The sequence below is a fragment of the Talpa europaea genome (genome assembly GCF_964194135.1).
Source record: "Talpa europaea genome assembly, chromosome: 10".
In the NCBI taxonomy this organism is placed as follows: domain Eukaryota; kingdom Metazoa; phylum Chordata; class Mammalia; order Eulipotyphla; family Talpidae; genus Talpa; species Talpa europaea.
This window is the reverse complement of record NC_140077.1, coordinates 87680205-87707305: the sequence shown is the minus strand read 5'-3', so window position 1 is coordinate 87707305 and position 27101 is coordinate 87680205. Positions and strand designations below refer to the sequence as shown.

The following is a 27101-nucleotide window of genomic DNA, read 5'->3' as shown; positions in this document are numbered from 1 at the left end:
CTCTGCTACAAAAGTAAAAGTCCAAGACTTACAACACACGCCTCCAGTTGCAGGTGCCACACACATAGTCAGAATGGTGCGAAAACCTGTGATCTGAGATAAAGGTTTCCCTGAAACTTGTACCTTTAATATGTAGCTGGTGCTTGTATCTGAAGAGAAAAACAAGAATGAAAAAGCAAAGGGGGATTGAGGGGTGGGGAAATATCAACCCTAGTGACTGGTCCCAGGCTACCATTCCTCCCAAGGGGGTGGAGGAGATCCAAACAAAACTTGGAAACAATCTTAACTTCATTAACAGGCAAATTAAGAAGTGAAACAAAGATGACACACCCATAAAGGGAGTTGTTACAACATTAATGAAAAAACCTGTGATGACTATACAGGAACCAACCTAAGTGCACAATAAAGTGAAATTGAATTTCAGTTTCCATATGATCAACTCTGCAAAATGAGCCCTGTCTTTGAGCACAAAAATGTCTACCAAGAGTCAGTATCCTTACTTTTATTGCACCAGTAGCTGTGCCAATTTGCTTTACTGAATTATATCATTCATATCCCTCTGATATAAGTAGATGATGATAAATTATTATAGTAGTTATTCAATGTTATGATTATGGTAAATTATTAATAAATGTTAGCTATGATGTGCCAGACACGTTCAAAGTACTTCTACATATATTATCAGATTTCATGCTCCATTAATCCCATGAGAAATGTGTCACTACCCTCCCCATTTGATGGGTGAGGAAACTGAGGCACACCAAAGCTAATTTGCTCAAATTCATGCTTATAGCAAAACCAGATTTCAAACTCAGCACTCTGGCTCTAGACTCCGTTGCTATTAACCCCCCTACTCTATTCCCTCTATTATGAAAGCTATAAATTCCTAATAAGAAGGCCACATACAATCCAAATCAGCAGAGTGATTCACTGAGAAGTCACTTCATAAGCTCATTAGAAAAGGACAGGAAAAGAAAGCAAGAGTGACCTGGTCAAACATTTAGACTTACAATATTTGCTTATTAATAAAAACTCAGATGCAAGCCAAAGGAGTATACTCCCACTGGGAATATAATAAATATGTGAATATAATATGGGAATATAATAAATATTACATTACAAAACAAGGATTCTATGCCAGCTCTGCCACCAACTACATATATATGCTCTTGAATAAGTCATCACTTTCTATATCTGTCAAATGGGGCCATTGAAACAATGCTCAATATTTTCCCCCTACCCCTCAATGTTCAATATTTCTGTTTAAATGAATGCTGCTTCTAGCACAGGGTCCTTAGGGGGCTATTCTGCTACCCTTCCTGGGTGTCAGTTATGTCTTTCCCCAGGTCTGCCCCTGTCACATTCCCAGGTTACTATGCTGTATTTGTAGGCTTAGGTGTAGAAGAGAGGAAGAGAAATAAGAAAAGAAAAGCAGAAGAGAAATCCAGTAAGTGGTAAATGGTTTGACAAAATCCCTGTTCATTTTTCTGGGAGAACTAGCTTTTCTAAAGGATAATGATAAGCTACTAGAGGATCTCTTCACTTACTTGAAGGGGAAAAAATCCATAGTTAATGTTTTTTATCCACACTAACAGGATGGTTAATGAATATAAAACATAACAGCCTATCGGGCATGGTCTTTGGGATGTAATCATGTAGGCATCAGGTCTATCAGCCATTTCCTCTTACTCATTATATCTAACTCTACTTTTCACTTTTCTTCCCACTCTAGAAAGTAAGTGAGTATGTTAATATGTGCAGAAAGAAGAACGTTCCCCTCCTATCCACAGCCTGCCAGGAGAATGCATTCTAAGGTTTTGCACATTGGAAAATGCACTGAGCAGAAACCTCACTGTGCTGTGCCCAGGTTCCAGCTGAGTGACCTTGGACAAGAGCCTCAACCTTCCTCCCAAGTCTCACATGTAAACTGGAGTGTTACCATGAGGCATAATGCTCCTTGCACAGAGTCTGAGCATTTCCTAAATGCTTGAGATCTTATTGCAGGGCTCAAAAGCATCTTTAATTGATTTGTTACTCCTTAACAGTCTCTGCCATGATTAAATGTGAAATTTCCAAAGCTGGGTCACAGGCGAGGTGACTGGGAAAAGAGCTCTTCTCTAAGGACACAGCAGGGACCACTCAGCTCTGCACTGGGGTTCTCTGTTGAGGATGTGCAAGAAACTGGAGGGGAAGGGAAGCCATGTTAACAGGGCACTCCAAAACTAAAACACAGTTAAAACAACCCTAAGGAATGAGATCTACAGCTCACTTTTGGTTAAACATGCACCCAGCCTGGGAAGAACTTGGTCTTTGAAGATCCTGAGAACTGGACTCCAATTCTTATTCCCCAACTCATAGGTTAAGGACAGCTGAGAACTAGATAAGACATATAGGTCAGAACCCAAGGCCCAGCACATAGATAGTACTCAACAGCTATTAAAATTTTCCCCAAACTGGGACCTCACTGGTGGCACAGACGGTTGATCAAGCACAGCGCTGTGAAGCTGTCCACAGCCTCTGTAGTGCCGGTTTGATCCCCGCCAGCCACAGAGCAACCCACATGGCGGGGGCAGACCTCTCCTGCCTCACCCACTGCTCCCCTCAGCAGTGTATTTTGGTCAGTCTGCCTGTTCTGTTCCCCAGTCTGTCTCTGGTGAATCCTCTAACCCCGCCCCTCACACAAACACACATCTGGCCTGTACCCTGGTTCTTGTATAAATAAAATATATCTTAAAAAAATTAAAATAAAAGTTTCCCCAAACTACGTAGAAAATAATTTTCTAATTTCAGGGATGATAGGTTGGTCAGACCCAGAGTAGCTGCATGTGGTTAAATGATGCTCCACCATCAGATTAGTGTATCACTCCATGGAGACCAGGAGGCTTTTCTTAGAAATTCTTACCATTTAATGTGCTATCTTAAGACTAGAAATACATGACCCATAAAATGCCCCTGTCCTTTCACAGAAGCCCCTCTTAGAAATCCACGTCTAGTCTCATTATGTTAAGAGAGGATCAGATGCTCCAGAATGACTAGTAACCACAGTCTACTGGAACCCCAGACTCAAGTCCAGGAGCATACTGTCCTGCCCCCCCAGAATATCCTCTGCCACCACACTGGTCTAGTCTTCCCCCCGCTTGCCCCTCCTCCCTTTCTTTCAATTTGTTTTCCTTCCCTTTTGCCAGTAGCAACAGCTGGTAACATTTAGCACAATAGCAGTGGACCTCAGCCGTGATTCAAAGAATGTGGAATTATTCTTTCTTTACAATAAATACAAGTATTAAAGAATTGGACGGGCTGATGTTCCATGTGGTGACTCCCTCCTTACCTGGGGACACAAAATAAGATCAGCTGAGCTCACATTATAACATGAGAGTTTCCAGCCCCCAAGAGGGACAGCCAGCCCCACACAAGCCCACTGGGCAGCTCCATCTCTTTGCCTGATGGGGGAATGAGCAGCAGATTCTGACAGGGGAGCCTTTGGGGATGGGGAGACAAAGAAAAGACGGCCCTTTGTTGAGGCTCTCCGGAGAGTTTGGCTCTGTTTTGTTTTCCCTGAAATTCAAGTCTGAAGAGGTGAATAAAAGATGAGTAGGCCTTTACCACAAATAATACATTAAGGGGCAATACAGATAATTTGATGAATCTGCAAACTCTTTTCTTCCTGTGAGTGATCTTCCACTTTGCCTGAGGCAGAGCATGGAGTAATAAGCCTTTATTTTATATTAAAGAACTGTTCGGTTCATTTCCTTACCCAAGGCCCAGGGTTCCTTTTCCTGTAAGTTACATAAAATGTGGATCTTACTTGAGGGGAGAGGTGGAATAAATAAATACACACACAATTATATACATACATACACACACACACACACACACACACACACACACACACACACACATATATATATATATACTCCCAATTTTTAAGTAATAAAACATGATACAGAAATAATTGGGGTGGGGAGAGGCTAAGATATTCTGAGCTTTTGGATGAAAATATCTAAAGAGTTAAAGGCTTCAAGAATAGGAAGGAGACTATATCCACTAGTATAGGAAATGCATGGTTTTTAATGTTCTACAGTAACATTTAGCTGCGGGTTCATAATCACCCATTTCTCTTCCCTGCAATTTTTCTGAATTAGTAAAGTTACATGACAGGAATGCAGAGTATACACTCCATGGAAATTTGACCAGTAAAAATGTGCCCAAGAGGGGCCCACCTGGTTCAAGAGAAACTGGGCAGGCTCTGAAATCAGAGACTTGCCTTTTCCTCCCAGCTCTGTCCTCTAGTGTGGGTTTTAATTGTATTTTTTTCTTTCTCGAAGCAAGACAAAACCCTGTCTTTGAAATATGGCTCACAATGCTCCTTGCCCTGGCAGGTCCTCCTGCACACATAGTATGCAAGAAAAAATAAACACAGGCCTTGTTCCCATCAGCTACATGTCCAAAAGTAGCGGGAGCCAAATCACCAAGTTCCACTCTAACGCACCAAGGAGGCCAGTCAGCCCCAAGCTTCTGAGGCAGAGAGAACATATATTTCTTTTGCCATTAAACATCTCCCCCCATTAAAAACAACAACAACAACAACAACAACACCCAAAACAAACAGACAAAAAACAATGAATCATTTCTTTCTGGATCAAGAATTTGGAATGAAACACTGTTGGCCCATGAAGAAGCGCTTACAAAAGGCCAGACTGTATCTTGAAAGGAAAACAGAAATGAGAAAAATGCCAAATGCCACACAAACATATACTTCTCTGGAGAATGATATTTCTGGAAGATGAATACTCCCTAAACAAGACTGTGACAGAAGAGGGTGAAGAATACAAACAGGCACAGAATCGTCATAGTGGAAAGGGAGGGGCACAGGCCTGGTGCAGACGGGCGCCTCCTTGTAGGATTTAAATTGTAAGGGTCGGGTCGTGGCAGAGACACAGCCTGCAGACTCTGGAAAGCATTCAACAACTCTTGTCGACCAAATGCAAGAATCTTCTCTGCCTACCAGGTTGTACTTGCGTGGAGACAAACCTACCACAAAATTTCTAATAACCTGAGACACCTAGAGACAGAGGTGCATTTTGATATGTTTTTTTCAGCTTTTGTAAACCATTAACTTCTCTAAAAAATGGGATTCAATCAGTGCTAGTATTTGTCCACTGTTTGTAAGACCCATGTAAATACCAGGGCCATGAACTGCTGGTTTCAAAAGATCTTAGACTTAGATCTTTATAGTCTTGGATTGCAATCTCAGAATGCAACAACAAAACAAGATATCAATACTCAAAATGATCATATATGCTACTTAATATTTGTATGCTATATATTAGATACTGCTATACTGCTGTCATTAGATAATACACACACACACCAACCTATCAAAGGCAAGACCTATTTTAGCGAAAGGACCAAGGCTCTAAAATTAATCATGCATGTGACCTTGGACAAGTGATAAACCTCCCTTGGCCCTATTTCCGTTCCTGCATAATGAGAAGACTGGACTAGATCAATGGTTCTCAAATTTTGCTAAATGCTAGAATCATCTGGGGAGTTTTTAAAGCTCTTGATTGCAGGCAGTACCCCAGAACAATTTAATCGGAATCTCTGGAGGTGGGAACTTAGCCTCCGAGGTTTCAGTCACTCCAGGGGATTCTAATGAGCAGCCTGCAGTGAAAACTACTATACTAGGGTAACTTGAGGGTTCTTTTCAGGTCCAGAAGTGGGGATTGTGGAGTTGCAAAAAAGGTGAGATGCCCTCTCCTAGGGTTGGAATGTCTACCCCTCATGTAGAGTGTGTCCATATCTACCTACTTGAATTAAATTGCTTGGGCATTGCCAAATCCACACATTTTTACGCCCAAACTGTCCCCTTGCAATGCAGGGGCAGGGCATCTGCGAAGCTGGCTGTAGATTGCTCCTGATCACACTGGGTCTGAGGATGTAGGGCAGCTCTGGGCAGACTCCCCTCTCATTCTTGAGGGGGTTTGGAGTCTGTTGCCAAGAGTCTTTCTGCTCATGCAATGCTGTCAAGCCTCAAAGTTCCAGTTGGATTGGCCCAATGTACCAAGTCGAAATTTTTACCTGCTCATCATCCACCCATTTCCTTTCCCCTATACTTGTGTGTTTGAAAATAGCATTCTCCTAACTGCCTTACCTATTTTTCTCATCACAAATCACTCTCTCCACTGCCAGGACAGGGGCACCTTCAACTTGCCATTCACAAGCCAGATGGTTAATGTAATTGATCTGAATGGGTCAGGTTCCTCGTTCACATGCCCCCTAGTATGACGCTTAGAACTACTCATCACTCCCATCCTCACCCCATGTCTGATGTCAGAGGGTCTGAAAGGGTAGGGAAGTGGGGATGCAAAGCTCAGGGGCCTGCTTTACTGGGAGTGGTCCAAGTTCCAGGTGATGTGTTTACACGGTCTCAGGTCATCCTGTGATGATGTTGGAATTGCCTGTTTTTTACAATGGAGAAGAGGCCGGGTAATGAGCAGTCACCCCAGGTGCCTAAGGACACCTAGAGTTGGCCAGTCGAGAAGCCTGGATTTGAACGCAGGTGTCAATGCACTAAAACTCCACTCTGATGAGCACAGAGTGGTGAGGAGCAGATGGAGCCAGGACCACAGGGGAGGGAGAGGGCGGGAGAGCACACAGCTTTCACTCACATTTTAATTAGGAAGCAGGTAGTTCAAAGTCGTTCCCTGTGAAGCAGTTCAGGGAAGAGGTTCCAGACTCTCTTCAAGAGTGTACCTTTCAGTGAATTCCCTCCCTTTCCCTTCACACTCCATCTCATCACCACCCAAAGCCTCCAGGACTTTTCAAAATGAAACACACTCTCCCCTCCTTCCACCCACCCTTTTATAGTCAGGATGCAACCCTTATTCCAAAAATAAATCAGCCTGATGAGAGGCCAGGAAAAGCAAAACTTAATAGTTTTATACTTTCATTATTTAGTTATGGGACATTCGCTGGACAGTTTTATCATCACATTTTTACAAACTCCCCTACAAATAAATAAATCTAAGATATGCCCAAATTACTCTGGCCTCTTGACCCAGAGTGTTTTTGTAATTACTTGGCACTCCCACTGTATGCTACTTAAATTAGGGAACAGTCACCAAGTTATTTTTAGGTCATAGCAACACACACACACACACACACACACACACACACACTGCTAGACCTAGCTTGTTATTTGTACTCTAATAGAAGAGAAGTCAAACTTGTCTTTTACTAATATCATCATGTCTATTCAATAAGAGGAATAATACTATTGGACTGCATTTATTAAGTGCTTACCACATATAAGGGAAAGTCTACACACTTTGCAAGCATTAATTCATTTATTTCCTAAAGGAGTGCTGTGAGATAGCTGCTATAGGACCTTTTTTCGTAAATGAGGAAGCTCAGGAAGGAAGATGTTAAGCAATTTTCCCCACAGCCAACGGCTAGTGAGAGGGCAACCCAGAGAGACCTCAGATGTGCAGGACCCACACAGTCCCTCCTGAATGTCTCAACCATTTGCTGTAAGGCTGATGGCTCCTTTGTGAGTTAAACAGAGGCTCAGAGTAACAGCAGTAAGTCTGTGAATACAGATACAGCCTCATTTCACACACCTTCAAGAAATCCTCATAACATCTCTGAGAGAGGAGAGGAACTTGTGTCCTCCCTTCCCCTCCCCCAAAACAAAGCAGAAACAGAAATAATCTTTTCACAGGGCCTCTGATTTCTGAGCTTAGCCAGTTCCCTTGTCATCAAACTCCATCCTGCCTACAAGTATCTACTTTAGAATTCTTTTTGACTCTGGAAAAACATGCAGTTTCAGTGGTTCAGGTCTCATAGTATAGAAACCCAACTTCCCTTTGTATGCTCTTCCTGAGGAGAGTTTCTCTCCTGCTCCCCAAATTCTCCCCTAGTGCAGAGCAGGCCTGTGGAGGAGACTGAGGCAGTCTCTCCTTGCTGTGCAGCACAGAGTGAGCACAAGGGTCATGCCTGGGTCCTGACTGGTCTGTGTGAAAGGGGAGCACAGGCCCCTCTAGGACGCACCCCACCCTATACCCACCCTGATATAGGGATGTCTTTCCACGCCGGCCAGGCAGTTAGTCATGGAGAGATTCTATGTTTGTAAAAACTGTCAAAAATGGGTACAGGACCCTGCAGACTCGTGGAGTAGAAATGTTACTCATATTCTTCTACCAAATATCCCCAGCCTTAGTGATATTAAAACATTCAGTTTAAACATGAACTATATTTCAATACATTATCATGCTGCCTGTACTATAAAATATTTTAATAACCAAAAAAAGGAAGAGAAAGCAAATAGGGGAAATATTAAATAATTTTTAACTTCTGAGATAGATCTGCTGGGGTTCATAGGCTCTTTTCTTTTCTTTTTTTTTTTTTTTTGTGTGGGACCCTTGCTGGTGGCTGGGGCTCGAACTGGCACTGCAGAGGCTGCGAGCAGCCTCACAACCCAGTGCTCAACTGCTGTGCCACCAGGGGAGGCCCCATAGGCTCTTTTCTACTTGACCATATTTCAGAAAATTTTTACAATAAAAGCCTTAAAGGTCTAGACTGTTTCAGGAGGAGATGGTGGTAGATGGTCTTATTTACTAGGTAAATGAGAAAGTATTTCCCCAAAGTATTTCCAGCCCTACTGGAAAGGAAGAAAGGATGCCTTCCACTAATAATACATGAGAATAAAGATGGTTGCTCCCATGGAAAGCCAGGGCTGCCTAGCCTGCTCATGCGATTTGGTGAGAAGTCATATTAAAGATCAACTTGGGATAAAATGGAGCGCAATTCTTTCAAAGACTTTGTAACTCCCTAAATATTCATTCACGTGGATCATCTGAGTAGAAGCACTGGTCTGATGCCACTTATCCTTGGGAAGATGAGAATGAAATATGGCTTCAGACATAGGTCACAACAAGGAGGGAATGTAAATTAGAACGGAAACTTAATCCCAGGGGCTTCTGGGCCTCTCATCAGTGTCTTCTCAACCTGACACAGCGTTACTAAAATGGCAACCGTGGAGCCTCTCTGCTTGACAGCGGCACCAAAAATGGAGAACAGGGCATTAAAACCAGGGGACATAAAACTTGGACAGGGAGGGTAGCAACCAGTGTTTACAAACATAAACCAGAGAATCCAATGGGCCAACCATAAATTACCCAAGATTCTACTAAAATCTCTGAAAATAGATCAATGAGGCCACAGAATTTTCTACCTTACATTCGTACTAAGCTCCCCCCTCCCCCACCACCTCTGCCCTGCAAAAAGCACTCATTCCAAAATGGTACCAATACTACTCCTGCTGAAATAAGATCTCAGCTCACCAAGGGAGGGGATTACTAAAATAAGCCTCAGCAGAAAAGCCAGACCAAATGACCCGCTTGACCCACTCAACCTGGGAGAAGTTGCTGGCCATGACTCTGAGATGCCCACCCCATTCACACTTCAATGGTGCAATGGAATGAACCTTTGATTTATCCAGATGAAAGGAAATATAGGGAGGGACATGCTAATTTTTCTCTCTTTCTCTTCCTTCCCATCTTGGTCCCCATTTTAAGCCATTCCCCTCCAAAGAGCAAAATAATAATAAATAAAGTAGATTACAGACCCTTTTGTACATAAACTACAAATTTTAAGCCCAATTCCCTGAGAAGTGAAGAAAAAGCCCAAAAGACTACAAATAATCCAACCTCTACCACCAGCGCGTCTTCCAGGTCGACCGCCGCTGTGTCTCACCAATCCGAAAATGACGAGCCCTCCCAGCGGCCTCCCAGGGCGCCCAGTGGTGAGGTCAGCAGTGTGTCCAGCCCCGCCCCATTGAGGCAATCTTACCCACTGACGCTGAGGAACAAGCCCAGGCTGCCCTGTGCTCAGCTGTATCCACAGGAGAGGGGGAGAGGAACCCCATTTTCCTCAGCAGCACCCAAGAGATTCATTTCTCAGTGATTGACAGGCCACCCCCATATACAATAAGGCCTACAGCAAAACAGAATGTGAGATCTACAATCCTCCTTGTTACCTCCATGATCAAGTCCAGACTCATCCTCAGATCACATAGACTTGAAAGCCCTGGCTTTTATCAACATCTACTCTACATGAGAAGGGAGATTATCAACCTCAACCCTCAATGGTCCACTCCTCTCTTTGCTCTTCACGACAAATTATTACAGTGGGAAATTTGTAGATTGTATTTTCTCATTGGGAAAAGATAAGACAAGTCATGACTCAGGTGAGAGAAGCCTGGCAGGTAAGTCTACTGGAAATCACCCACTGTCAACCAAACAAGCATATGAAGCAATGGAAGACAGAGGCACACAGAGGAAATCTGAACATATCTGTTACCCCACAAAGAACAGTCAACAACAACAGAAAATGCCTGGACAATGCTTTAACTCTCTGGATATGTCCTCCATGATGTTCTCCTTCCCCAGCACCCACTAATGCTAAGAAAAGTTGTACCTTTGTGATCCTTGGGCCCAGTGAGGATGAGGTTGAGGGCAGTGGAGGGTGGGAAGAGGGGATTATACCCAAGGCATCCTGAACCACAATTCCAAGGATATTACCTAACAAAAGTCAGAATACAGCATAGGGAAGACAAGGAGAAGGCAGAGCAGTCTCACTAAGACAAAATAAGTAACCTTGCTCATCCCAAAGGCCTATTACAATTTAAATAAGCAAGTTGTTCAAAAGGATACAGCAACACCCTTGGTCAACACACTTCAGGACATGGACTAGGGCTGTGGCCCAGACCGTTTACCTTGGCATGAAACACATGCCAAGGAGAAAGATGAGTTCTCTACATCATGCTACCATCACCAGGTAGAAGACAATGAAGTGTTAGGGAGGTGGGCAGTGGCCCTAATGTCAGTATCTGAGAATAAAGAGTCACAACTGGGAGGGACACAAGATGAGGGCCCCCTGCTTGCTTAGACCACACTGCATGGCCGGAGCTCGGAGAACAGTGGTAATTAATTCCTCCAGGGCTCAGTAACACTGACTCAGTTATTCTACATTCAGTGCACTCACCACTCCATCTTCAGAGAAACCAAGATGGCAACAGTTGTCACTTGAGGCCAGACAGAACAATGGGCTAGGATGTTGTTCATTAACAGTCATTTTGGTGCTCTGGCAGAGAAATGGATGTTTTGGTGAACTTACACTTTCTGTAGGGCCTTATATTAAGGATTTCTGTCTTGAAAGATCACTTGCTAAAACAGAACAATCCCAGCAGGTCAAGGAGGTGAAAAAGGGAAGAACTTCCTACAGAAAGAAAAAGTATCTGTAGGTTTACTTGTAGGTCCCCATAGCTGCTGCCTCTTCCACTCCAGTTCCATCAATACTGGTTAAGAGAGACAATATCTTTGCAAATAGTAATTCATTGGAACAGATCTACCAGGTCAGGCATAACTTGGAGACCAGCTGGTGGTACAAACCCCCTGCAGTTGTATAAAGCCCTGTTTTAGAAAGATGAGCAGTCTCGGGGAGGTGAAATGACTTGCACAATGCAAATGAGCAGCTGAGTCAAGACCAGAACCCAGCTCTTCTGGCTTCCAGTGCAAAGTTGCTGGTTTCTTTCTCACTATACCAAAATAGTTAAGAAAGAGCATGGAAGAGAATACAAGAAGAAAGTTGAATTTTGGTCATATGCAGCCAGCACCCGGAGGATGCTGGGACTTCTAGGAGAGAACCCAGAGTGACCCCACTCATCAGGACAGCATGGAAAGGGCGCAGGGGCATTACCTTTCAACACCAGAGGTTCTTTGCCTTCTCTCTTCAGGGACTCGAGGACTATGTGAAGTGGCTGGGAGGGCATCACTCGGCTTGGCTCATTGGTATTCTCATCATAAACTATAATTTCTTTGGAAAAGATCCTCTTGAAAGAGTCCTTGCCTTCCCTACAGGAAATCAAGTCTAAGACCGTGATCTTGCCCTGCTGCAGTCTCCGCCGGCTGATCTTGTCCGCACAGTTAATGTGGACAGCTCCTTGGATGTGACTCTTGTTGTATTCCATGAAGGGCCTGCAGTCGATGATGACGGGGCCCTGGCTGGGGAGGTGACTCTTGCTGCATTTGGTCATCTTCTTCGCCAAGTCATTGGGGTAGATTATTTTGATGCTGGCTAGCTGCTTGGGGGTCCCTGACACGGGGCTGCCCACCCCACCTGATGGACTTAAAGAGCCTGCATTCTCAGAGTTGTTGACCATCTGGTGGGCAGGGCAGGTGGTGGAGGTCCCGATGGCAGTGGTGGCAGTGCCAGCGGCTATGGCTTGGGTTTGGGCCTGATTGTCCTTGTCGTAGGTTGCCACACTGCAGCAGCTGGCACTGCTGCACCCACAATTCAGGGAGCGGGCAGAGCCGCTGGATGAGGGCATATACGTCAGATTCGCAGTCTTAAGGGACACAACAGTGGTGGCAATGACCGGGGGCGTGTTGTTACTGCCTGGGGCAGCAGGGCCAAGGTAGCTAGAGTCTAAACAGAGGCTGAGATCCTGAGGTCGGACAGGCCTAGACAATGCCACTACTACCCTGTGGTCTAAAGGAGACGGAGGCATGAGGAGGCTGAAAACCGGCAATTCAAGAAGAACTCAAGACAGTCTGTAAAGAAGGGGAAGGGGGAAGAAAGAATAAAGTCATATGACACAAAAGACAGTCTCACCCACCCCCTAGGAACACCTTGACAAACTAAGTGCCTTTTATAGTGCAGCCCTCCAAAAGTATAGCTCATTTGTATGGTTCAAAAGAAGAGGGAAAATGGAGGACCCCCATCCATTTGGTTGCTAAGTTCAAGGTGAAATATACAGTCTGTGCAAGTGTTGATGCACTGCCTTTCCTGGCTCTACAGCAAAGTTCAGCCTTACACAAAGCAAAAGCACAAAGAATTAGAAAAGCTGAAGACAGAAAGGCAAGCCCTGAAGAAGCATCTATTCCTGGCCTCCTCTCCTGGGCAGAAGAATATTGCAATCTTCTGAGAAAGACCCATTTGTCCAGCCTTGCATACTTTGCATTTAATGCCCTCATCCACTGCAAAGGCAGAGGAAGGACCAAGGGCGCTGCCGTGGCTCAAAGAAATATACAGTAGCTAAATATACAACAGGAGCGGATGTCAACTTTCTGCAGCCCAGAATGAAGTAGTCCCCCTGCTCCAAGTGAAGCACTTTAAGTAGGACCTACTCACTTTTCATTAGACCAGGTCCTCTGAAAACAGAGTCAAATTACAGCCTCCCGTGTTGTGTTTTCTGTTAGTCTCTTATAAATTAATCTGCAAGTCCCCTTTCATTAAAAACGGGTGTCATAAAATGAAGCCTCAGGTCAAAGAGTCAGGTCTGGAACTTCCAAACCTGGCAGATCCACCAAGCTTAGCTCCCTTGCCTCCCGCCCCCATGTCTTTAAGGAAAGGACCATTTCAACTGCCCTCCCTCCTCCATTTCCCCACTGGCACCTAGAGCTTTCCTCCATGGAGGCAGTGACTGTGTACAATATTTCAGTCCCATACACATACTCCCCTCTTCAAGAGACTGGATTGGACAAAGAGTTCTTCCCAATTAGCCTGCCTGGTCAAAAGGGACCATGAAGTGTTGCCTACCCAGTTGATCTACCTCTTCTTTCATGACTGGCACCTGGAAAGGCTCAGTGTTTTCCTTCCTGGAGTCATAGGGGTACTCTAGGACCTAGCCCCACTGGCTCCCCACACAGAAAAGAAACCCAACCCCATGCAAGAGCTGCTCACCTAAATGAACTTTGAGAGATGTCCGGAAAAATGTCATTTATCATCCATCTACACACAATCGTCACCATTCTCTGACACACAGCCAATGTGTCACAGGCAGAATCCACACACGCGCGCACACACACAGGCGCGCATCCGTCAAGTCCACAGATCCGGGCGACTTGGGTTTCTCTCACCCACCTTTGGATGGGAGTAAAGGATCCAATCCCTTCCCTCCCTCCCGACCTGCCTCCCTCCCTCCTCCCTTGCGTAGTATTTTAGTGAAGAGCAAGTACTATTCCAGAAGCTGAAACTGTTTCCCAGTTGGACCAATCGGTGAAAGTCTTTGCCATTGTTACCTGTTAGGGCTGGTCCAGGATCAACAGTGCATTTCCTGAAAAGGACGCGTGTTTGCACCGGGACCCCACTTCACACCTCGGTGTGAGCCCCAGCCGAGTGCGCGGCTCACACACACGCACAGAGTGAATAAAGAGATCTGCATCTCTGCAGCAGAGGGTCGGGAAGCGAGATGGCCCGAGAAACCATCCAGACCGACCCAGCACACCCCCCAGAGAGATACTGAGCTATCCCCTCCCTCACTAGTCTTTCCACGTCTAGGTCGGGGAGCCAGAAAGAAATTGAAGTCCCCCTTCCCCACTCCTGGGGCACTGAACATCCCTTCCCAACACAGCGTACTCACAAACCCCAGGCATTTAAAACTGCCGCAAAGCACACGAACAACCCTCGTTTTTGTTTCGCCTCAAATCCAAGTGGACTGCAGAGACGGTAAACGCACAGGGCAGCGTGAGCCAACAGCCTGTAACCTCACCTGCTCCCGAGGAAGCATCGTCTCTCTGTCTCTCTCTCTCTCTCTCTCTCTCTGTCTCTCTCTCTCTCTCACGCACACACACACACACACACACACACACACACGCACTCACACCCCTGGGCTCTCAGGAGGCGCAGCCACAGTGACTTCCACTTACTTCATAAATAAGTATCGCCTTTTCCCATCCGGCGCTCGCTTCAGCTATGGATTCGCGCATTCAGCCCCCATTCACTTGGCTTCATTGATCTCCAGCAGCAACATAGTTACTTTCTCTTTTGCTACACTGTAATGTAAGGTTTCGAGGGGGCGGGCCGGCTGCTGACCGACGGCACTTTGGGCCAATAACTTTCCGTAGCAAGATGACCGCTACCTCGCCGCGCGCCTCAGCCAATGGGCAGCCTGAGGGGGCGGGGCCGAGGGCGGGGCCTCGCCCCTTTAAGGCGGGTTCACCCGACGCCGCTTGGGGCCCTTGGTGTTAAAACTCGGGCGGTGATGTCATTGGCAACCAATCAAAAACTTAAAAGGGCCAGCCGGGGCCCGCGCGGAGCAGCTGCTCTCTATTTACATGTAAACCGAGCCGGCAGGATGCAGTTAACCCTTTGCGGGGCTGAATTGTCAATGAGCTGGACCCGCCGCTCGGGCTGCAGCTGGTTCTGCACAGACACGCGGCTCCCCCCGCAGCCCTGGTCCCGGGACAGACCACGCCGCCCTGAGTCTCCTCCTTACTCCTGACGGGCGACCAGAAGAGCCGGAGTAACTTTCTAAATGCAAAAGACTGCGAGAGCATTCACTGCCCACAGCGGGAAAACCGACTTTTCCAAGTCCCTCGAGGTGCCTGGGCAAACCCTAACCCGAGTCTCCGACGGCGCCACGCAGCCGGCTAGGGGCGGCCCCGCGAGCGCTCAGCCGGGGCTCCGGGCCCGAGGCCTGGGCGGGGGCCTGGGCGGGGATGCGCGCCCAGCCTCCCCCTGGCCCGCGTAGTCGGGGCCGCTGCATTGGGCCCCGCGTCGCCTGGGAGCGTCGTTCTCTCGCCCGCAGAGGTCGCTGCCTCTTCGGCTGCCCGAGGCCACCCGAGCGGCTGAGCCCGGCGCCCTCTGGCTCCCTTGGTCTGAGCCCCGGTCACCCCCACGCCGGCCCCCTGCTGGCCTCTCCCGGACTGGTCCTGAGTTCGAAGGTGGTACCCGGAGGGCTGCCCGGAGGCAGTGGCCTGGTCTCGCGCCAGAAGTTAAAGGCAGCACCCCGGGAGCGGCTGCACTGCGACACCCCCGCCGGGGCCGGCCTCGCGGGGTTCGCCCAGACCCCGCCACGCCCCCTGTGCCGGGCCTCCGCCCGCCGGCAGCCCCTCTCCAACCTCCGGCGCAGGATCCCGGACTCCCGCCCGCCTTTTCCGCGCTCCCCACAGCCTCAGGCAAGACGAGACCGTTAGCTCGGCCCTTCTGCAAAAGCCATGCTGGCGGAGAAGAGCGGGATCCAGGACAAAATAATCATATGGAGCGCGGCTGGTGGAGCGTGGAGGAGCTGGCGCCGCCCCTCCAGGCTCTCCTGGAGGACTTGGCGATGCCAGGGGCCGCCGACCCGCCTTGGAGCAGCAGAGTGGAGGGAGAGGCAAGCCTGGCCAAGCCTCCCTCGTCGGGAAAATAATGGGAAACTGCGAGAAAGTTGTCTTGGGCTGGGAAAAGGAGTGACGATGCCAAGATAAACTACGGGGAGCCTGCATTGAAGAACCCGAAAGAAATAGAGCTCCCTCTGTCTCTGAAAGGCAGGGGCAAAAGCAGAAGACTCGCAGGGAGTAACACATGATATGCACTGTAAAATATCCCGGCTATGATTTTTCTCTTATCCTAGTGAAGGTATTTGGAGACATAGTCAGACTCCAGGCCTAAAAAGCAAGCTGAGGGGCAGCGACTTATTCGCGTAATTGCTTTAAGTGCTGCTCTGAAATCAGAAGATGCCAAAATAAGGCCAACTGGCTAGCCAAGTGCAAAGAGCTATTAAGAGAAATCCCCTTGGGTATCTTGGGGTGGGGGAGGGAGAGAATCTACATATGTATTTGTAAATATGTCTGTATACATAGAGTTCAGTTTTCAACCAATGTTTCATTTTGCAGTAAGTAATGTAGTAATCTTACACAGCAAAGAGTTATGTGTAGCCCCCTCTCACATACCAGCACACATACACATTTAGCCCGGAATGAGAACTGTCTGGTTGAGATATACCATTTGGGGATCAGCAGGAGCTGAGCTGGCATGGAAAGTTGAGATCTGGGTAACTACCCAGATCAGAAACCAGAGTGTCTGCCCTGAATCTATTTGGAGCTGGAATGAGTTTCCCTAATCATAAATAGTTATTGAGAAAATAGTCACTAGTTCAGGGTTGGCAAGTTCTGGATATATGTCCTGACTGTGAGTCTCATTTGTTATATGTGTTCATCCAAAGTCTGTGTTCATTTTTCTCTCTGTAAAACAGTAAGAATTTAGAAGAAAAAGAGAAAAGTGAGCATACAAGTACTGAGGGAAAATGATTCTCTGCTGATTCAGACACAAAGATTTGTCCTTCCTATAGAAATTGGGGTGCTTCTGTTCAAAGATGCTTATGCTCTATGAATTATTTATTTGGTAATGTTTCAATACCTAAACCCAAACCCAACAATTGCAGAGGAGTTCTTAGCAGCTTTTCCCTGAGATCCAGAAGGGGAAAGTAACTTCAAAAAAGACATATAATTCATTTAATGAGGTGATTATTTGATTATAGTTCCAAGCCAGTGGGATTATTATAATTTGGTTGACAAAGAATCTTAAGTCATCCAGGCTGAAAAATTGGGAAAGATGGCAGAAATTCCTCATCTTTTATCAAACCTGAAACACAGAGTAACATATCATTAACACACATACTAAGATGTAAGTGTTTGAAATTGAGCATCTCTAAACATACAGCTTATGTTTCAATTATGGAAGTGTAGAAAAAAATTAGATGGATGATTTCTCAGTCACTGCTCTTCCAAGCTTCTTTTGTAAAGAATGGGGTAGTTTTGTTCCTATTTTCTGAGTCATAAAGGTAAAAATGTTATCAGAAGTACTGCCCTTGGATTTAAATTTGTCATACCAGCCAGCCAATGACTATGAAACCTGGTCCGTATGCAAATAAATCTGCAGTCTTAATGTTCTCTTTAGTCCCAAAGAAGCAACAAAACATCTTCATTGTATTGGAGCGCTGTAACATGATTGCACTGAGCCATATCTTTGTTCCTACAAGCAAACATCAAAAGAAAATTATTGCTGCTCGCAGTACACAGTGCTATGTGTTAAAGCCAAAAGGTGAAAAAAGCTTATGTAACCTTTGAGATAAAATGTTGAACAAATTTATTAAATGACTTCAAATTGGTTTTGTGCCTTCAAATAGTTAAGCATGGGGGGTGATGGCAGAGGCAGGGACTGGGTAAGAGTCAGGTTTTCAAAATATACTCAAGGTCAAGGTGGATTCCTGAAGTTACTAGAATAAAGGCTTAGAAAAAACTTAGAAATAATACAGCCCAAAATAAGCATCAAATTAAATGATCCAGAAGAGGGGAACCAACTGAGGGATAGAAATATCAGGTCACCTGCTCTAGAAGTTGCTGAAGCTAGTAGGTGAATCATATGGGACACTTTCCAGGACAAGAGAAGAACAGTCACTTCATGTGTTGTGGGCTGAAGCAAACAGAAGCAGGCCCTCAGCCTGTTTCTCTCCCACTGCGCCTGCGGATCTCCACCACTGAATCCGTAGGTTGATGCCCTGGAGTTTCTAGAAAGACTCAGAACCACTTAAGGTTCTATGTATGCATTTTCTAGTATGGCAACTACCAGCCACCTGACTGCTGAGCACTTGGTATATGGTGGTATATACCAAGTACATATGGGGGGGGGGGGAGGATAAAATGTCATATTAAAAAAAAAATATGTTATTTCCACTATACCTATATCAGTGACATGTTAAATTGTTGCTATTTTGGATCCATTGAGTTAAAATTTATTAAAATGAATTTTACCTGTTTTATTTTACTTCTTATTCTGATAATTAGAAAATGTGAAATGCCTTATATTGTTCACATCTTCTTATTGGACAGGGCTGTGCTAGGCCTGTAATGGCTTCTTTGATTTGAGGTCACTTTGGTGCCAAAGGCAATGGAAACACAGAATGCTAGACCTGGAAGGGCCTTTAGAGAATATCTAGGCCAGTAGTTTTCAAATTGTGTTAGGATGAGCCAGAGGGAGAAGGGCCACCAATCACGGGGGTGTGGGGGACACTGAATGAAATGGAAGAAACCACGAGAATGAATACTTATATATATTCCTCAGACTCCAGAGTAAGTTTTCATTCAATAGAAGGGTTCTGGCAAGGTTTCCTTTGTTTGTTTGTTTATTTGTTTGTTTTGGATACTGGCCCATTATTTTGTTGTAAGGTAATTTGAGGCCCAGAGAATGGAGATGGTGAGGCTAAAGCCAACTTTAACCTCAGGGCATGACCTCAGGGAGTGTCCAACCTGAGTTCTGCATTACACGAGCATCCAGGATGCTCCTGGACAAACCCACCGTCTCCACAGAGGGAGGCAGGTCTCCCTTCCAGACTGTTAGCTTTCTTCTTCCTCCACTCCCCCGCCATTCGTGACCTCACCAACGCCTGGTTAGGTCCAAGTGTGACTGACATAAACATATTTTCTTGATGAAAATAACTATCAAGAGACTAACTCCTGACCATGGTTCTCCAGCAAGCACTTCCTCTGTGATGTATGGTCTATTGTTACCATGTGTTGCTCTATCAAAGACTGTTAACATTTTCCCCTAGGCCAGACTGAGCATCCTGTTTGCTTGTTAGGAAATGCTGTTAGACCCACAGCCCCTCAGGCTAGGCCTAATGTGCACATTAGGCCTAGCCTGGTGCTAGCAAGGTGCTGTGCATGGAAAAATAAAAGATAAACAGCACTCTCAGTATTCTCAAACTCCCTGTGGACTCCCTTCAGGCCTAACGTGAAGAAATTAAGCTAGCCACCTCCGCCTCTTCTAGTGCATTCAGACTGTACTGCTTCTGAAGAAATCTAACCAGTTCCTTTAGATTACCACGTGTGCCCTAATGTGCCTTAATTTATCTTTACACTTGAATGTTGATGGAACTGAGTCCAAAAATCCAGAATTTGGAAAAATAAGCATAATAGGTGACACTAAGTGTTTTGCTCAGTGCCCAGTGCAGCTGTAAGTGACCTACATGAATTCATTCTGAAATCATCACATCGACATCTACGCTGTAAGTAGGCAATTTTATTGCTCATTTAAAGATGTGGACATGGACATACAGAGAGGTTAAATGACCTGTTCCAGGTCACACAGCAGCCAGCCCAGTGCCAGAGCCTCTGCTTTTCACCTTTACGTGTCATTCAATCCATGTTCACTGCCATATCAGATCTGCTTTTATATCCTCCCCCTCTTCCAAACTGTCAGGATATTTTCCACTGTCTCGCAGAGGAATTTGCTGTTTTTAACCCTGCTTTCATGAAGTTTTCATGTGCCCACTCTCACTACTGCGGACTCCATATTGGGGACTGGACAACCCTTCCCTTCCTGCCAGCCCAGTGTGTCCCTGGAAGAGGTTAGCACTGACTCACCAGCTTCAGGGCCAGGCCAGGGGCTTCTCAGATGAAAAAATAATCTAGCCCCTGCCCTCTGGGAATGCTGAGGTAGAAGTCATTTACAGGAATTTAACTGGATGCCTGTAACAATTGTATTCAAACTTAGGACAAGTCCAGAGACTGTTTTCTCTGGCCCCAGGGTTTGTGGACGAGGTCCACACCTCTCCTTGGGAGGAGTGCTTTTCCCTTTGCATGTTTAAACAACCATGATATTCCTTAGGGATGGTTCATTGTATAGGTCAACTTGCCTCAGTCAAGCTACCACTGTAATTGCTCAAACATTCTGGATGCTTCTGTGAGGGTGCTTTTTGAATGATGCTGACATTAAAACTGGTGACTTTGAGTAAAGCAGAGTGCCCTCAATCATGTTTGCAATCCTGTTTTTGACAGGATAAAGTTTCTCCCAGGCATGGTCACGATAGCCCTCCCACCACATGAAGACATTAATTGGATGGGTGGGCCTCATCCAATCAGTTGAAGGCCTCCGTGGAACAATGGCTGTTCTCACACATGCAAGAAAGAATTCAACTGCAGACTTGAACTGCAGCATTGTCTCTTCTTGGGTCTCCAAGCTGCTGACCCATCCTGCAGATTTTGGACCTGACAGTCACCAGAATTGAATGAGCCAATTCCTTAAAATGAATCTCTGTATGCATCCTATTGGTTCTGTTTCTCTGGAGACATGTTGTTATAGGACAGCCCCGATATTGAACGGGTTCCTGGCTGTGGGTCCTCACACGCGCGCTTAAAAGGGACTTACTAATACTCCACTACAGGCACACACAAAAGGTTAATAAAAGGTTTATTTACGAGGGAAAAGGAAATAAGAATAATGTACAACTCAGGGAGAAAATAGGGAAATAAAGTCTTTAATACGTCCTACCCAATCCGCCGGCCTGGAAAACTCAAAGTCACTCTCAGAGCTGGCCAAAGGCTGCTAGCTGGTGGAGAGCCAAAATGGGGGACCCCCCAAAGCCCACGTGTCTGCCTTTATACCAACCTGGCTGCTTAACCCCACCCTCAGGTCCCAGCCACCTTCCCTTTGGTGGTGATGGGATTTGGAGTTCCCAGTGTCTTTGGCTTTGGCCTGGGGTGGGGGTGGAGTCCACAAAGCTTGTATGGAATTAGCTTTAGGACATCCTTTACAGCCAGGCCAGGAACCCGTTCAATATCGGGGCTGTCCTATAACAATGTGATCAGTAAACTCTCATTTCCCTTTGTGGACAGAATAGAGCAAAACCTGGGAGATGAGATTTGTTTCCCACCAACACATCCCTTTTCCTGTTTTGCATGACTGAAGACATCTTTGAATTCCTTAATTCTAAAGAGTTTAAAACTAGTTGGAAAGGGCAATGAGGATGCACTTAAGTCTAAGACAGAATTTTTTTTTTAATTCAGAAAAAAAACAAAAAACTAAGACAGGATTATTGCTGCGAAAGGGTGATAAATCCCCCCACCCCCTACAATTTGTTAGGAGAAAGTAGAAAATCCAAGTGAGATTTCTGGCTTTGAGATTCTAAAGCAATCTAGAGATTGAAGAGACAAAAATAACACTGATATGTTTCTGAGCCTCTGATTTGTATCCATTCAGCCCAAAGGAAGAGAGATAGGAATTCTTTTGCCTTCCCCAAAATGCATATTCAATCTTTATCTAAACATCCTGAATCTTGAGCCTGTCAGGAGTCTCCACAGTAAATAGAGATAGCTCTCCCAATTTTATATCCTGTATTAAGAAAGCCATTTTAAATCCCAGAATTAATGTTGACATCTTGTTGAAGTTTTATTTCTTGTTACTTTTGCTTCCCCAAGTTAATTGACATATGGTAGAATTATAGCTTTCGGCATAAGGATCTAGGGAGTAGATTTCTCAAAATGAGGAGGTCGTAGTTCATAAAACCACATTGGAGACAAAAATGGACTCTGTGTTCGCAGCTGTCTGATGTTTTCAGTTTCCCTGGCTCCTTATCAAGAATGCATGAAGTGCTTGACCATGAACCTTCAACACTGTTTCATCCTCCCTGGATTCTAGCAGACTGGATTCTCTCTGTCCATTATCTAGACCAGAGTTCCTGTAACTCCAGTTCCATACTGTTACTCCAGGGCATCTGGTTAACCTTGAAAGATGACCATGGATCTGAGGCATCCAGAAGCTGCTGGATAGGAGAGGGGAGAAAGGTAAGAGGGAGCAGGGGAAATCACAATGGACTATGGTAAAGGACTGTGAGTGTTTTGGTGGTGGGAGGGCTATGGTGACCATGCCTGGGAGAGATCTTACCTGTCAAAAATTTAACAAGGATGTAAAACAAAGGTACTTTATTAAAGAGGTAAAAAATGTAAATATTGAATTAAAAGAAATAAATGCTGGTTCTGATTCAATAGACCAGTAGTGGGACTGGAGATCCTATATTTCCTACCAGGCTTTTCAGCAATTTCCATGATGCTGTTGCGCAGATCGCACCGCATATCTAGACCCACACATCCACTAGAATGGCCGCCAGAAAACTGTGGCTGCCTGGGCACTGAATTGTGGCTAGTCTCAATGAACACCTATGGGGAGTATAAAATACATAGCAGATTTTGAAGATTCAGTAGGAAAATAGGAGATGATACCTCACTAATAATTTTATACTGATTATATGATGAAATAACATTTTAGAAATAAAGGGTCAAGGGCCTCCCCTGATGGCACAGCGGTTGAGCGCTGGGCTGCGAAGCTGCCCACAGCCTCTACAGTGCCGGTTCGATCCCCGGGCGCCGTCAAGGGTCCCACATGGCGCGCAGACCTCTCCTGCCATGCCCGCTGCTTCCCTCAGTATTGTATTTTGTCAGTCTGCCTGTTCTGTTCCCCACTCTGGCTCTGGTGAATTCTCTCACCCTTCCATGCTTCTGACTGTACCCAGTGCTTATATAAATACATAAATAAATAAATCTTTAAAAAAAAGAAAAAGAAAGGGTCAAATAAAATATTACAATTACTTTTGCCTATTTCTTGTTACTTTTTAAAATGACATTGCTAGAAAATTTTAAATGACATTTGTTGCTTGCAGGTGTGGCTTGCATTCTGCCTCTGATGGATAGTGCTGTTCTAGAAGGGTAGAAATAGCCCAAGAGGCATTTCAGAGGGGGAATGAACCCCCGCCCTCTCTGGTTATTTTTCACCAGGTACTGAATCTCAACCTCTCTCCATGGCTCCTAATGCCAGATGCCGCAATGCTTGTCCTACACCCCCTCCAGCCCCTTCCTAAGTTGCTCCCCACAATCTTTGGCCATCATGGGTTCTATCAGTCAGAGTGTATACTTGCTAGCAAGGCCAAGCCAAAAGCGGCATGGCCATCCTCTCAAAATTTCATTAATAGGATTATCTTTTGTGTTCCCAAAGAAGTTTGTGACACAAATGAAGCATTTACAAGGGACCAAGTCATGGCATGGACTTTAGAATCAAGAGAGTCTGGAGTTTAATTTGATCAGGCTATTCATTTGTTAATCCAATAAATTTTTCTATACCTACCTTTCATCTCCCCTCACTATCACTAATCTAGGCCACAGCCCCAAGATTTTTGCTTGGACATTGCCACCGCCAGTCCTCCTCCACACGGCTGCCCCAGAGAGATTGACAGAGAGACCTGTCAAGGCTCAAATCTAAAGACTTCACTCCTCTGATTAACCCTTCAGTCATTCCTCCTCCAGCCCATGGAAACCTGTAGAATGGCTCACGGGGTCCTCTTCACAAGTCACTCAGAACTGCTGGCACTCGCCTTTACTTTCACCTTTGAGTTTTCTTGCATGTTGTTCCACTCTCACGGGGTCTTTAATTTATGTCTGTCCTTTGCCCTCTGACTAGAATACTTCCAACACCAACACTTAGCCCAGTGCCTGGAAAATGGTAGACACTCCATACATGTTTGTTGAATAAATAAAAGGGGCAACTTATTTGACCTGACACTAAGCAGATCTGAGGAAAGGGGGGCATGAAATGCTGCTTGGTGGTGGTCAAGGTGGTCTCAGAGCTATGCCAGTGAGAGTTGGGGGAGGCTATGCTAGAAGGCAGGTGGGCTGCTGCTGAAAGGCTCCCATTGGCTGTGGCTGCTCAGGCTGAACCTGGCACATTCATGAAAGCTTGCCGGGTCACATCAAAAGCAACCATGGCTGAGATCATCTTTCAAAATGAGCAAAGTCCTACCACCTGTGCACCTAGTCAGCTGCTCCCCATGGCAACCTTCTCTGGTTTCTCTCTTTCAGCCTGAATGTCACTGTTCTGCCAACCCCCACCAATACTACTATCTCTTGGCATCTGCCCTTGAACGAGACCCTATTTATTCACCTTCTCTTTTTTCTCTTGGCATCCCCATGAGACACGACTTGCAGAATCTGGCCACAAACTTTGACTCAGATGCCTAAGCTTATGTCAATTATCAGCTTAGAGCCAGATAATAGATCACTGCTGGAAACTCCCGTCTTGATGTGGCTCAAGGGCCACAGCTATATTTGGCTGGCCCCTGATTGACATAATTATTATTGCCAGAAAGTAATTTTAGAAAGAACTTAAAAGGAGGACAGGGGTGATTAAAGTTCTAATAATAACATTTCTAAAAAGTCTGGGTTAATGAATCTGTAACTCAGGTAAAAGAAAAGAGGCTTCAGGTGATCAGGGATTAGTACTGGAACTGAGCTTGAAAAAAAATTATTCTGTAGGGGAGTCAAGTAGGGCAGGGACAGGTTACATGCGCCCAGAAATCTTGGGGAAATAGAAAGTTTACAGCTCAGTTTTATACTGGGAATTTCTTTCAAAGTTTTCTGAGCAAAGTTTCAGGGAACAGATGTTTTGAATGCCTCACCAAGCATCCTTTCTCTGCCCATGTCCTAGTCCCTTTGGCTGTGAGCAGGGCTGCTATAACTATGGACTCAGGCCAGCATCTGCCATGGTGAAGCCAGTGTCGAACCAGGTAGGCCGGTGTGCCGCAGTCACTAAGTATTTTGAATGTTGTCAGTAGATCTAAGGTAAACCTTCTGTACCAAAAGAGCTTGCCATTAGAGGATAAGGCATGCCCACTGATAACCTTAGTGCCATGCTCCGTCATGACTGTGGGTGTCATTATAGTCTAACTTCGTCCTTTATGAAATGCTTTCATACATTTGGTTTCATTTGAACTCATTTTGCAGATAAGGCATGAAGTTCAAGGAAGGATGTGGCCTTTCACGTCAGAGGGTCAGTTTGTCCCGGCCTGACAACTTCTGCTTTTCCCATCCGTGCCCACCACAGGCCTACAGCCTCACTGTTTAAAACAGGAGAGTCCCTAAAGAAAACAGTTGTTTCATTGGTTAATTCCTAATTTCTAAATACAGATTTTCATCCTCCAGTGATCCCATGAAGGTCAGTCTCATAGCAATGTCATTCCATAGAAGCTGAAAAAGCCTCATTGAGAGAAACAAGAAGGAAACACAGGCCATCACCTTCAGGCCCTCAACTGGGCACTTATGTACAAAACCAAACAAAAATGCCAGGGTAACTAGAGAGCAGAGTGCAGGCGAGAACAAAGCAAACAAGCCAGGCCGCCAGCAAAAAAACAAGTACCAGCTTCAAAGATAAAAATACCCAGGTACCTATGGTTGGACCCACACTCTCCAAGCCCCAGACCCTACAGAGCTTAGCACAGAACCAGGGCTGGGTCCTCAGACTGGAGCTGAGGAAACCTACAGATGGCTATAGAAATTGGCTTGGTATTTCTGGGAATTTGCTCTCATTAAGTGACTTCTCCAAGGGGCACCCCTGTAGCTGCTAAAAAAGCACCTCAAGTTTTTATAAATAGGGTCATGTATAACATGCTGATCAGCCACACACGGGGAGGAAAACAAAACATCCCAGAGTGAGCAATGCCTGGAGTCACATGACCACCGGTCTGATGCTTCCGGGACAGAAGCACATGAAGATTCAGGCCCTGGAAGTGGGGACCCCTGGTTGACTTGGTGCCTTTCTCCTGTGCTGCATGCATTTCAGCCACCTTCCCTCCATGCCAAATCTCTGTGATGATTTCCTTTACTAAGCTTCAAGGGGATGCTGTGACAGGATGGGAGGGAAACAGTGTTTATTTTAATGCACCCCCTTTATTTGTTATTTTCTAGGAAAGGAACATGAAATTTACAAAAGGAAAATGACTTGTTTAAGATCATGAGAAAGGTGAATTACAATATTAATCTTGGAGACTATCATTTCTGGCTCTTGTTCCAAGACAGTTTTTAATGTGTTTGGAATAACCTGATAGCAAACGACTTGTGGAACCAGTAACTCCGGTAGGTATTAAAGCATCATCACAGAAATTAGGCCACCTTATTAGAAGCTGCTCACTGGAACATCCTGCTCTCTATATGAAGTGAATTTCTGCGAAACTGGGCATACATACACTTTTGATTATTTTTTTTAAAGATTTATTTATTTATACAACAGCTATGGTACAGTCCAGAAGCGCAGGAGGGTGAGAGGAGTCACTAGAGACAGAGTAGGGAGCTGAACAGGCAGACTGACTGATACACTGCTGAGGGGAGCAGCGGTCGAGGCAGGAGAGGTCTGCTGCGCCATGTGGGTTTCTCCCTGGCCGGCCGGAAATCAAACCCACGCTGCAGAGGCTGAGGACAGCTTCACAGCACAGTGCTCTATCCGCTGTGCCACCGGGGAGGCCCTAATAATTTAGGTTCCAATTGCACAGGCTCGGGGCTCTGTCTCTGGTGTGTCTTTGAAAGAACTCCAAAATAAACTTTTTTTCTGCGAAGCAAAGACCTCTCATTACCATGAGTATCTGCTGCCTGATTAATTATCTGAAGGCTCTTACCGTGCTTCTCTCTGAGGCTGGCACACCCACATCATCATCGCCAACCAACCCGGGATGGCCACTG

General features: G+C 45.6%; 1 protein-coding gene across 1 annotated transcript in view; it reads right to left on the bottom strand.

Annotated features, from left to right (window-relative positions):
- The window catches only part of DUSP10 (dual specificity phosphatase 10), a gene marked incomplete at its 5' end in the record, with an annotated part of 32588 nt that extends 20017 nt beyond the window's left edge, over nucleotides 1-12571 (bottom strand). The window contains one exon of the mRNA XM_084245999.1: nucleotides 11761-12571. Within this exon, the coding sequence (XP_084102125.1) occupies nucleotides 11761-12571 (811 nt within the window). The remainder of the gene's footprint in view (nucleotides 1-11760) is intronic.
- Between the last annotated feature and the right edge of the window lie 14530 nt (nucleotides 12572-27101).